The 11,735-nt window shown below is 30.5% G+C and overlaps 3 protein-coding genes across 9 annotated transcripts in view; 1 reads left to right on the top strand and 2 right to left on the bottom strand.

The window, feature by feature from the left end:
* Window positions 1-341: 341 nt before the first annotated feature.
* Window positions 342-5,791, bottom strand: LOC100645942 (double-strand-break repair protein rad21 homolog). 3 transcript variants are annotated; one of them, XM_003395146.4, is made up of 13 exons: window positions 5,652-5,791; window positions 5,012-5,179; window positions 4,493-4,722; window positions 4,206-4,389; window positions 3,981-4,140; window positions 3,715-3,907; window positions 3,402-3,625; window positions 3,117-3,337; window positions 2,852-3,031; window positions 2,389-2,757; window positions 2,180-2,311; window positions 1,940-2,095; window positions 342-1,860 (listed from the first exon to the last, which is right to left on the bottom strand). In XM_003395146.4, the coding sequence occupies exons 2-13, from the start codon at window positions 5,153-5,155 to the stop codon at window positions 1,735-1,737; spliced, it is 2,319 nt and encodes a 772-aa protein (XP_003395194.1). In that variant the 5' UTR covers window positions 5,156-5,179; window positions 5,652-5,791; the 3' UTR covers window positions 342-1,734. The 3 variants fall into 3 exon arrangements, with proteins under 3 accessions (XP_003395194.1, XP_012163648.1, XP_012163647.1); XM_012308258.3 differs by lacking the exon at window positions 5,652-5,791 and adding an exon at window positions 5,263-5,643; XM_012308257.3 differs by lacking the exon at window positions 5,652-5,791 and adding an exon at window positions 5,312-5,643.
* Window positions 5,792-5,966: 175 nt separating this feature from the next.
* On the top strand, window positions 5,967-7,957 carry LOC100646620 (protein NDUFAF4 homolog). Of its 2 annotated transcripts, none has more exons than XM_012308259.3 (5): window positions 5,967-6,339; window positions 6,464-6,610; window positions 6,962-7,053; window positions 7,137-7,344; window positions 7,455-7,957. In XM_012308259.3, the coding sequence occupies exons 2-5, from the start codon at window positions 6,466-6,468 to the stop codon at window positions 7,535-7,537; spliced, it is 528 nt and encodes a 175-aa protein (XP_012163649.1). In that variant the 5' UTR covers window positions 5,967-6,339; window positions 6,464-6,465; the 3' UTR covers window positions 7,538-7,957. The 2 variants fall into 2 exon arrangements, with proteins under 2 accessions (XP_012163649.1, XP_003395200.1); XM_003395152.4 differs by having other exon boundaries at window positions 5,969-6,343.
* Window positions 7,958-8,083: 126 nt separating this feature from the next.
* Window positions 8,084-11,735, bottom strand: part of LOC100645075 (xaa-Pro aminopeptidase 1) — a 45,444-nt gene continuing 41,792 nt past the window's right edge. For 3 of the 4 annotated variants that reach the window (XM_048404827.1, XM_048404828.1, XM_048404829.1), the window contains 7 exons: window positions 11,613-11,733; window positions 10,239-10,602; window positions 9,782-10,015; window positions 9,111-9,277; window positions 8,954-9,043; window positions 8,636-8,867; window positions 8,084-8,558 (listed from right to left, as the gene is read on the bottom strand). In XM_048404827.1, the coding sequence (XP_048260784.1) occupies window positions 8,536-8,558; window positions 8,636-8,867; window positions 8,954-9,043; window positions 9,111-9,277; window positions 9,782-10,015; window positions 10,239-10,602; window positions 11,613-11,733 (1,231 nt within the window). In that variant the 3' untranslated portion in view covers window positions 8,084-8,535. Of the gene's footprint in view, window positions 8,559-8,635; window positions 8,868-8,953; window positions 9,044-9,110; window positions 9,278-9,781; window positions 10,016-10,238; window positions 10,603-11,612; window positions 11,734-11,735 lie in introns of those variants that run through there. The other variant, XM_048404831.1, reaches the window with a different exon arrangement.

Here is an 11,735-nt window from a genome sequence, read left to right as displayed (position 1 = left end):
AAAGTATATATAATATACTATTCATCATTCAAAGTGCAATTTTCGAAAACTAAGTATAGTCATATCGGAAAGGGAATTTGTTAACTTAAAATAACAATTTTAGATATATTTAATACAATAAATACACCTGTTATAAAAAAGTATTTAATGCATAAACACGTCATGTGTATATCATACACGGCGTGTATTAAAGCAAAAAGATCTTAAAATTAATTTTAATCTTCAAATTCAATAAATTTTTACACATGTAACAATTTATTAATGGAAAATAATGGATTAATATTTATTATTTATTAAAGTATTATATGATATGTACTTTAGGGTTCAAATTTTAAAGAAAATATTTCAGAAATCTTTTTTATTTTATAAACAGATGTATATTAATTAATGAATCATGAGACTATTTACAATCAGGCATTTTAAGTATATGGTATAGCAGTCGATTTTTTTCATGATACGCCTTAAACACCATTACGTGCGTAATGATAGTTCATGTTGTTTGTTGTGCATGTATATTTACAATGTTATATGATCGTTTTCGAAAAATTTCAGACATGTTAATTTGATAAAATATAGTACTTTTTAAAAATATGATTTAACACATGTATTCCATGGAACTGGTATACATATATAACAATAACTTATTGAACATTTTTTTATGGTCAGAGTAATTAAAGCACTAACCATAACGCTATTTCCTTTGAAAAAATAGTAGGAGTCAAACAATTTTTATTTCTTTTTTATATAATTAATACGTTTTCTTCAAAACGTAATGGAGAAATTGTACAATAAAAAGATTGAAACACACAAAAAAGCGAGATTATTAAATCAATGTTCTTTGGAATGTCGTTCACAGTGTAAATATAAACTATAGAAGATCATAAATTTGCAGTAATTTATACGGAAAAGTAACTATACAGATTATATCGAGTCTAAACAAAATATAATAGTAAATAATATTTATATAGATCTCTGAAAAATAACTTAATCACACTATTGATCCTACGGTATGACTGCAATACATAAAAGCATTATCCGTAAAACATTCCCTTGATTCTTCCATTAATAATTGTTTATAATAGCATTAATGTGTAAGTACGCTAATAAAAAAAAATTATTTGAATAATTGATATTTAAGTTTGAGAAATTTGAAAATAATACATCGATTTAAATCACAAATAATTTCATTTTATGAAATTTTTAACAAAATGCTTTTTATCATAATTTCATAAATTATCTTACACAATTATTAGTAATTTTGGACCATCCTGCAGTATAGACTCAAAGTTGTTTGTAAATATTAAGATATAAAATATATTTTTACTACATATTAATATTATATACAAACCCTGTTCGGATTGATAATAAATTTAATAAAGACAATTGATTTTTTGCCAATGTAAAACATTTATCAATGGTAATGTATTTACGTATCTTTGATTTAATTTTTTTATCACAATAAAAATACAGAAGGTCCAAAATAATTCTGCTTTGATTTATACAAAACGTATACATTCCTGAATCAGGACTTTAAAACATGATTTATAAAATTCTTTTGTCTTACGCAGATATTCTTAAAGAATTATAATAGCTTTATATATTATTTTACAATTTATCTTTCAAAAGAATTTAGATAAATCGGTTATTTTATGTACGATTAAAAATAGCTACAATCCTCTCTGTCTCTGTCATTTTTTAACAATAAATGTATGGTAAGAAATACCTATAGCAATTTTACAATGCAGGGTTCTCAAATTTTGGTCCTTTACTGACTACAATATCAGTGTATGGATGGTCTTGATTGAGCTCTAATACTTGGAATTTTTTTAGAACTAATAATGTGTAGAATTTTTGCGCAACCTAAAAGAATGGATCAATAATAACTTGAATTTAATTTCTACAATTATAAGTTCTGTTAATCATATTCTAGAATACAAACCTGCTTGCGATTGTTTTTATATGCCATTTCTGATAGTGTCAATCTATCTTTGGTGTCTAGTTTACTTTTGATAACATGATACATGTGTGATGCTCTCTTATTAAGAACTCGTTCTTCAAACTGTTCATAAGTTTCATCTATTTGTTGTTCTTCTTGCTAGAAAAGTAAAAGATTATATTATACATTTAGTAGCTTCGAATGTATTATAATTTAATATAAGTAAATAAACATTATACGTACAGGACCTACAGATGGTGGAAATTCATAATCTTCATGATTCCATGGTGTTGCTGGTCCTCTTTCTGATACAGCTGGTGTATGGGGCGGTTGATGATGTTCATCATATCCCATATAGGGTACTTGAGATTGCGCCTATGTATATTCAAATTCATTAATATCTGCGTAATATAATATCATATATTTATATATATCTAAGGAATAAAATTAACCTGATCATAGCCCATATTTTCCATTTGTGGCATTTCAACAGGTGTAGGAACGACTTCTGGTTCTATTAGTGTAGGTGGAACAACTGGTTCTTCAGATGCAGTAATAGCTTCATTAGGAGGAATTTCAGGAATTTCTGAAGGAATTAAAGATGTTTCGGGAACTACAGGAACCATATCCGCTTCTTCAATAGGAGGCACAATACCACTAATTTCAGATACTGATGATTCAGTTGGTAAAGACATCTCAGGTTGAGGTACTGGTGATTCTGCAGAGGGAAGACTTGGTTGGGGGACTATACTAGGAACATCCATTGCTTCAGGGGCAACATCTACTGGAGGAGGTGCTGGCGCTGGAGGTGGTGGCCTTATCTAAAGATAATAAAATACATTAATAAACTCAAACAGTTTTAAAAAAGAGGTTTTATAATAGAAGAAAGATTTAAAAATAAACAATATGATGTACCTCTTCATCTGCTGGTGCTTTTCGTTTGCGAGCCATGCGTTTACTGAGAATAGTTTGTTCATACGAATCAGGTTCTGCAGGTTCTCTCATTTGTTCTAAAGGCATGCCTTCTTCTTCGCCTACTAAACGTCCAAAGTCCTCATGATCATAAGATTTGCTAGTTAAATGTCGTTGATAATTCTATATTGTTAAAAAACAAAATTATATTTTTTTTGGATGGCAGATACATACATACTTGATGATTATTAAATATGAAATACATTACCTTAAATAATACACGTGCTGGTATTGGTCTTCCTGGTAAAGCAAACAATTTTTCGACTCCACCAGTTTCTTTCCAATGCATTAATCTTTTTGTAGGTGGTGCCAAATCTAATGTAGTAATAATGTCACTAATATCTGATAATTGTGCTTTCATTTCTTCACCAGAGATATTTTTTACCTCATCCACAATGAGTTTACGTTTGCGTTTTGCTTTTGTAAATCCTATTAATTTTATTAGATCATAACAATTAATATCACAACTGAAATAAAATATAATATCACAAACCTTTTAAGGCAGATGTATCAACAGGTGCGAGAGCGAAACTCTCTTCTTCATCATGTAATAACGTAGTTTGATCCTGTAGAGGTGGAGCTTCTTCCATAGGTTCCATTGGACGTTCTTCAGGGACATTGGGTGGAGCAGGAGTGAAACGGCGACTGGCAACACTTATTCTTCCTTCAATTTCTTCACCAGGTGCAGCTGGAGAAACGGGTCTGGATTCGTCAGTACTATACAGAAAATGTTAAATTTAATATGATATATACAGATATTTATTTAATATAAATTTTGAATGTGTAAAATACAATTTATTAATTACCTCATTCCATCCATGGGAGATGGTGGACCTCCAAAACGATCTCCCATTTCTTCTTCTGATTCATCATGCACAGAAGGTGGACCTCCAGAAACTACACCAGGTTCTTGTGTTTCTGCTACTGCACTCACCTCAGGTACAGGTACTTCACCCATTGGTGCTTCATCAAATAAACCACCCTCAAACAATCCACCAGCTAAATAAAAAAATAAAGCTTGTCATAAATATAATTATCATTTCAATTGCATATATTAATGTAAGTTGCTTACATATAATATCTTGACCAAGATGACCACCAAAACCATCATCTCTAATTGGCATATCTATATCCATAGCTTGCGCTGTTACCGATGGACCTGGTACTGGTTCTTTTTCCTTTTGTTCTAAAGTTGCTTCGATCCCTGGTCCATCAGTGAACAACATATGAGTCTGAAAAATGAATATAAATTTTATTCTTCATATAAAATATCAACAGTTAAAGTGACAAAACATACCTGATCTAATGATGGTTCTACAGCACCAGCATGTCTTAACAATTCTGGAGGTTCAGCATCAAAACTCATGTCACCAAATCCTTGATCATGTGTAACTAAAGCTAAACTGCCATAATCTTCCCTCATAGTGATTTCTTCCGCTCGTGACTGATTTAAACTAAATTGTGCTTCAATGTCAACATCTCTGAAATATAGCATTAGTATTAAATAACAATATTTATAAAATAAGCTTTTATTTTTATGTAATTATCTCCATTAAAGTTTCTACTTAATTCTTATATATTTACTTTAATTCTGGCATTGCTGTATCAAAATCATGAAACACTTCAGGTAATGTTATAGCTGTTACAGCAGCTTCTCTATGCTCTTCTGGTAAATCTACCATACCAGGCCTAAAGGCCATTTTTATTTTGACAAAGGCTTCGTTACAATCGGCTAAGAGATATTTAGCTTTCCTTGAATATATACGTACCACACCCAACAATAAATGACCAGATGTTCTTAAAGCCATTTTTACCTATAATAAAATAGTGACACAGAAAATAAAAACCATATATTTTATAGAAATATTAAGAATTCTTTTCATAAAAAAGATATTGTATTCTAGGAAGTAAAATAAAATGAACAAAAATCTATGAGATTTAGATAATATATATTTAAGTAACACTCTACTATAAAAGATTTTACGTAATGTCTAAAAAAAAACATAAAATTCATATTGTTATAAATCTAGAATCATAACAAGAATATTACAAATTTATGAGTTCATATACATAAAAATTAAAAAAGGCGTATTTTATAAATACCTTTGGCTGTAATATACCATCTACAGATTTTTCAATATTCGTCTCGAATACATGGGCTTTCGTCAATTTTTTATCCCAGTGAGCGGCTAACCAAATACGTGCCAACGGCCCTTTTTTGGCCAACACGAAATGAGCGTAAAACATTTTTAACCTGTGTTATGTCTTTTTCTGTAAACAAAATTATGTTATATCAGTAAAATTGGCTAAAGGAGTTTAGTCTGTTCTGTGTTTGTAAACACAAAGATATATACAAGAGGCTAATTCTTTAACGCGATATTCCGCTAGCAACATCATTATCACCTTATAATTGACAAAACCGGTCGATGGGTCAATTAATACATGAAGTTAACATTTTTTATATTTCTAAATACTGAAAATCGAGTCGTAGAACTCGAACAAAATAGCGATCATGTAATTTTTCTTAATTTAGTAAAATGTCAACATCTTTGCACAAGATGGCGTTTCTGTCCGTAATTTTGGCGGTTACGCGTAAGCTGTTGAACACGTAGTTACGTTCTAATCTATTTCCGTGCAAATTATATTACGGTGACTCGTTATCAATAAATCTTGAACTATTAATTTTATATTTTACATAAATTATCACATTTAACTGATATATTAGAAAATCGTTGACACATACGGTATGTTTCTTTTCAGCGCGTCTTCACGAGAACCTGCATGCAACTAATTTTACTGAACGTTCCGAAACTCCCCTCGTTAATGGCGGATAGATGTGTTCGTAAACACATAAAATTTTATTTTCCTCACTTTTCTAACCTGCGTAAATTAAATATCTATATCAAACATTTATATGACTATTTGGATTTTTGCTTTTTTTGTTTCATAATTAATATTCGAATAATGGAATGTTAAGTAATGAATGGTTTAATAGAAAATTAAATTATACGTATTATATTGTTAATAACCTATCAACAACGTTTCTGATTTCTAGTTTTCACCAATAGTATTCAATGTTTTATGCATTTTTGTAGAAATATTTTTTTATTGTAAAATATGTATAATATCAAAATGTATAATTTCATTTATTTGAGAAATGTGTTAGAACTTTGTTCCCAAATAACGTCCAAACAGTATGAAACAAAATCAGTAACAAAAAATTACTTTTGTCTTAACTATAACCATGTGGTCACAAAGTAATAAATGTTCTGAATAGCGCAATAGTAACTTCTAATAATATCTTTACAACTTGAAATAAAAATATTTGTTTTGTAATTTAATATTTAGATTTACTTTCATTAAATAAAATAATATTATTGCATAGAGATCAAAGTATTGAATCTGGTATAAACAAGAATATTAACCAAAAAGTTGGTATGAAAACACAATAACTTTTTTAGAATTGTTTCGTTTTTTTTTAAATATATATGTATATAAAATACAATTTAAGTTATACTTGTAGCGATGTATATTAAATATTCTTTTCTGTTATAGAAATGGGAGCGGTGTACTCTTATATTACGCGACCAATTCGTTCATTTAACATTGAAAATCGTACAGCACGTATTCTTGGCAAGGAGAAGCCAATTTCTGCTCCTGAATATCCATCAGTACAGAGACAAAGGGAAGTTGTAGATAAATGTAAATTTCTCTCTCAAATTCTATTTCAAGTTTTATATTTTTTAGATTAACATTTTTGTTAGAATTAAAAATAAAAGAATTTTTGAAAATAGATATAAATAGAATAGAAATAATGGAATTTACAGAAGTAAAAGAAATAAAACAATTATTCTTATCTTTTTACACGTAGCTTAAACTTAAGTGATATAGATTATTTAATTATAGTTTTTGTATAGCAAAATGTGAGATAAAGTTGTATGTTATAAAATTTTGGTTTGTTTTCTAAACAAGAGTACCAGTTTTAAGAATTAGTCATTTTCTATATCATGTAATAATAGCTTTTCACATTTTTAAAAGTTATTTCTATTTTAGTGAAACCTAATTTGAGAGACACTCAGAACAAAAAGGATCATGAATTAAATGATCGCTTAAAGAGTGTCTTCGTTCAGTCTAAAGATCCAGAGGTATATTTGAATTAGAAATCTTTTGTGGATGTATTTATTTATTTGTAACTATTATGAAATAAATTGGTATTTTTTATTACTAGATTGAACCAACACAAGTCTCATCTAGGCCATTACCACTGGATAGAAGTCAATATTCTTTAGATGAATTTTATGAATCGCTTGTTCCTCAGAAGGGTAAATGTACCATAAAAGAAGTAGTAACGTTTCTGACTAAACATCAAGAAAATAAGGTAGAATACTCTATAGAAAGAATATCCCAAAAGTATCAAATAGATAAACAAACAGTAGGTAAGAATATGTTTTTAGATAGAAAATGATAATACAGTATTACTAAAGTAAATTTGTATTCCCTAAATCCTATTTAAATATTTAAAATATAATATAAATAACTGTTTCAGAAAATATTTTAACAAGTTATAAACTCTTTCACGTGATGACAGATGTGAAACAGCTGAAGATAGAGGAGGGTAAGAAAAAGTAAGATTCTTGTATTATAATTAACCGTTTGAGTCCCAGTGGTCTTTGCAAAAGCAGGGTCGAAAAATCCCTAACAGCGCGATAGCGCTTGTTCTAATCGATTGCGAAGAGAAACAAGCGGCGTAATAGCGCTCATCATATTTGTTATTTTTATGAAATACATCTATATTGTTATATATGTTATTATTATATATTATTATATATTATTAGTTTATAAATATTTCAAGTTTTGTTTAATAAAAATTATTGAGGAGATAACAATGAAATACAAAATACCGTCAGTCGTCCGTAGCGTTCAAATGTACTGGGACTTTTCGATACAAAATCTGAACAGCACGATTGCATTGCTTGGGACTCAAACCCAAAAGTTAAAAGAATCTAATATCATGTAGAATAAAAATAAATAACAATTTATTAAAAATTATATTAGTTACTTTATTTTAATCCTATTTTAATACTGAGTATTTCAATTATTAGAAATTTTAGGAATTTAATATAGAAACAGAAGCATAAGAAACACTAGTGGAGAAATGAATATACAATATTAAACTTGTTTTTTCTTTACTTTCTTTATTCTCTAAAATAACTGGAGCTTATTTCTAAAAAATTGCTTGCTTATCAATAAGTAAAATATAATTTATGATAACATCCCTGTTCCTTATACATACAATAAATTACATATATTTACAAAATATAAGTCTATAAATATTTTTATATATTTATATAGTAGATTTCCTATGTGCAAAATTTATTCTAATATTCCTAATGGTTTTTGTTTTTTAGCTATACCATCATATTATAATAATACTATCATATTATAATTGCAACACCTGTATATTTAGAACTGTCATATTTAGAATTAACGTATAAAAATAGTAACTTTAATATACGTATATTAAAATAACGCCAATTTAAGCATAGTTTTCGAAACTGTTTGCTCATGGCGTAAATTAATTTTAAATCATACTATATTTGCTCATTCTCCTTTTGGACATATATTAATTAACTCCATACATCTGAAAAATCTAAAACATACAAATACAAATTTCAAGAAGGCAAATCTTTTTTTTATTCTAAATGTTGTCTTTTTTTATATACTTACTGAATAGAATGTGATGCAGGAAAGTAAAGTAAACTAATACATTGAATTGTTTGAATGTAGAAGGTGTCGAATGAGAACGGCCAAAAAGCAATCCTTCGTCGACTGGTCTTACTTCTGGAATGGTTGCAGTTTTCTTCAACATCCAATTGAAAGCATCCATTTTTAGTCTTTTCTTTAACTCTGGACCTACTTCATCCCTAATTCGGCGATTGTAATTATTTAACCATCGTATCTGTAAAGTTATTGAAATATTTTTTGAAAACCTTATATCTATATAGATAAAGAAAACTCATTAATTAATTGTTAATTAATACTTACGTGAGATGGATTTAACATATCGTAGTCAATCAACTTTGGTTCATATGGAACTAATGTGACGTCCCTGAATTTCAAAAAAATTTCTGTTTTCTAAAAAGAGATACATTTTTACCGAGAATTTCTCTAATTTTTAAATAATTTGAATTAAAGTACCTACTGATTTGCCTGCTTCCATTGTTTCAAGGATGTTCTCCAAACGAACGCCGAAGTCGCCTTCTTTGTAGTAACCAGGTTCGTTTGATAAAAAGAATCCTGGTCTTAATTCAACAGGTCCACAAACTTTATCCGATGATACAGGCTGTCCGTATGATACACCAATAGGTGCTGGAAATATATTAACATTACGATTAATATTAATTATTAATGAATAACAATTCGAAATGTGCTACAAAAGACTTTCCAGTTATTCGAAGTTCTAAATTCAATTAAATCTTGATCAATAATGCTTTATCATAAATAAACTGCGGATATTTATGCAAATTCATATTTTTACGAATATAATGAAGAAATCGAACCTAGGTATAGAATTGTTTTATCAATGTCGTATAATATCGCTTAAATATTGCACCGAGTACTATATTTTGGATATTTCATATATTTTTGCATATTATATATATGTGTATACTGTGCATTTTTGCACCTCTAAATTTCTCACCATAAACGTATAAATATCCGCAGTTTAATCGAAACTAACAACATTTTCCATATAATCGCAAAGATCGAGTAAAGATCGTGATTAGCGTTGAATTCAGATCAAAGAAACGTAGATTATTCGATCAATCGTCTACGTAAGCGAGTCTTTAATCTTTTCAAAGTAATGAGACAAACATTCGTGGACAGACAAAAAGTGACCGATCCCATGGCCAGTCCCGTGCAAGTAGTCGTAACCAACGTTCCATAATGGTGCTCTTGCAACGATGTCCAGCTGGTTGGATTTCAAACTGCTTGGAAAGATCAAAGAGGACAGTTGTATTGCTCCGATTAACACTCTTGTGTATGCTTTTTTCTGTTCTTCCGTTGGCGTACCAAAATGCAGCGTTCTTGTGACATCTGTAGTGCCATCTGTTTACGAAACAAGATAAATGTTAAAAAAGGGTAGAAAGGTTCCATGATTTTTGCCAGTTCTTAATTAACCGAAGGAAAATTTCTTCCTTTATTTTCTTTGGACATTTACATGTTTCCTCGAAGAAAATTTGTAACATTTGCCTAAAAATTTTTTCGGACTTTTTGAAAGTGTAGGATAATACAAGGATGAGATTTAATAACAGAATCAAAATTCCGTTACCTAAATATTGTCCTCCCGAGTCCACAACCAGGGTGGACGCTTGTCCAATCTTGATATTCGTTAGATTGTTAGGTTCGTAATGGGGAATAGCAGCATGAGGTCCGTATCCAGCGATCGTAGGGAACGAGATACCTTTATTCTTGTCCTGTTCGTAACGAAACTCGTTCGCCAGTCTAGCTACTTGCATCTCGTCCCACCCATTCGAATTCAGTGTATATTGTTCCTCCATGTATGCTAGGAAATCGCACATCGCCACTGCGTCCCTTAGGTGGGACCTCCTCATCCCCTCCGCCTCGACTTCGTTCTTTTGTGCTCGTAAACTTAACACTGGTGACGGTTTTGGCAATCGTTTCTCCGGCGGGATCTACAGAATATAATTAAAAAAGTGCTACATCGATAAAAAAATTCTTTCATTTATTAAGTACATTAGTAGAATGGCGCTGTACTGTGGATATTTTATATATCTTTCTATATTATGTGTATTCTATGTAACTATTATTCGTATAACTTTGAAATTTCCTATAAACGCATAAAAATCAGATGTTCGATTAGACCGCGAAAAGCGATCGTTTACGAAAGTGATTCTTGGTCCGGTAAAAGTTTGAGAGGCCCTGATCTAACCTATTAAACGCTATTGCACGATCATTCGTACAGAACTTGAAACAGAAAGGAAACTGCTCCCTGATTTCTGATGCCGCGGGCGTCCAGGCGTCCCGAAGCACCGGCTATCATGTCGAGAAGAAGGTGAAACCGTTTCACCACCATGAGCATCGTAGAGAACACGCTACAGACTATTTTATTCTATCTATTTACCAATGATACGGTCTGTACCTCGACGATGTGCAATAATGAGAAAGAACATCGTGCATTGGACGGCCGACGAACGTTCATGTTTAGTCTACGTCTATGGAGGTGTGTCAGCCCGTCATGTGGGGATCAAGCTAAGCTCAACAAGCTCTACAAGGATAGGAGAACATGTCGGTGAAGGTGTACTTTTGCCTAGGATTATCCGCTCTAATGCCCCTATAGTTGAATCCCAGCGTGTTCGGTAAAATGGCGCGAACGAGGAGGTAACCGTATTCGAATTCCTACTGTACTTTCTCAACCGTAGTTTGTTTAATATTTCATACTACGTATTGAAATGTTTTTCGCATTAAAATAGGCAAGAAGGTGTTTTCATATTTTTAGCTGTGCGTAGAATGGTTAAATTATGGGGGTTCGTTCTCAATGCGCAGAGGTTGATGAAAGAAGAATGAATTTTATTACAGTTTTTTGTATGGTCGTAGCAATTAATTGGGATATTTCATTGTTTAAAATTTTTATCATAATTTGATAGATCTTCGGAACAAATAAGTGGCTAAATTTATTACGTACAGAGTTAAATATTTCCATGGAGGCACCTGGACTGTAAGCACATCGTATCGGCAACCATACTAAATTCCAAGCTTGGGACATTGTTCGTAAGTCGTACCAAATAGAAGTGTAATTATGCCATCT

The sequence above is a fragment of the Bombus terrestris genome, chromosome 4 (assembly GCF_910591885.1).
Source record: "Bombus terrestris chromosome 4, iyBomTerr1.2, whole genome shotgun sequence".
Lineage (NCBI taxonomy): Eukaryota > Metazoa > Arthropoda > Insecta > Hymenoptera > Apidae > Bombus > Bombus terrestris.
The sequence above is the reverse complement of the archived record's forward strand: the minus strand, read 5'-3'. Positions and strand labels throughout refer to the sequence as shown.

Coding starts and splice junctions, on each gene's coding strand:
- LOC100645942 (XM_003395146.4), bottom strand. CDS start 5,155: ATGTTTTACGCTCATTTCGTGTTGGCCAAAAAAGGGCCGTTGGCACGT. Junction 4,390..4,492: donor ACAGCAATGCCAGAATTAAA/GTAAATATATAA, acceptor GCTATATTTCAG/AGATGTTGACATTGAAGCAC. Junction 3,032..3,116: donor CAGCACGTGTATTATTTAAG/GTAATGTATTTC, acceptor TTAACAATATAG/AATTATCAACGACATTTAAC.
- LOC100646620 (XM_012308259.3), top strand. CDS start 6,466: ATGGGAGCGGTGTACTCTTATATTACGCGACCAATTCGTTCATTTAAC. Junction 6,611..6,961: donor AAGGGAAGTTGTAGATAAAT/GTAAATTTCTCT, acceptor TTTCTATTTTAG/TGAAACCTAATTTGAGAGAC. Junction 7,054..7,136: donor TTCAGTCTAAAGATCCAGAG/GTATATTTGAAT, acceptor TTTTATTACTAG/ATTGAACCAACACAAGTCTC.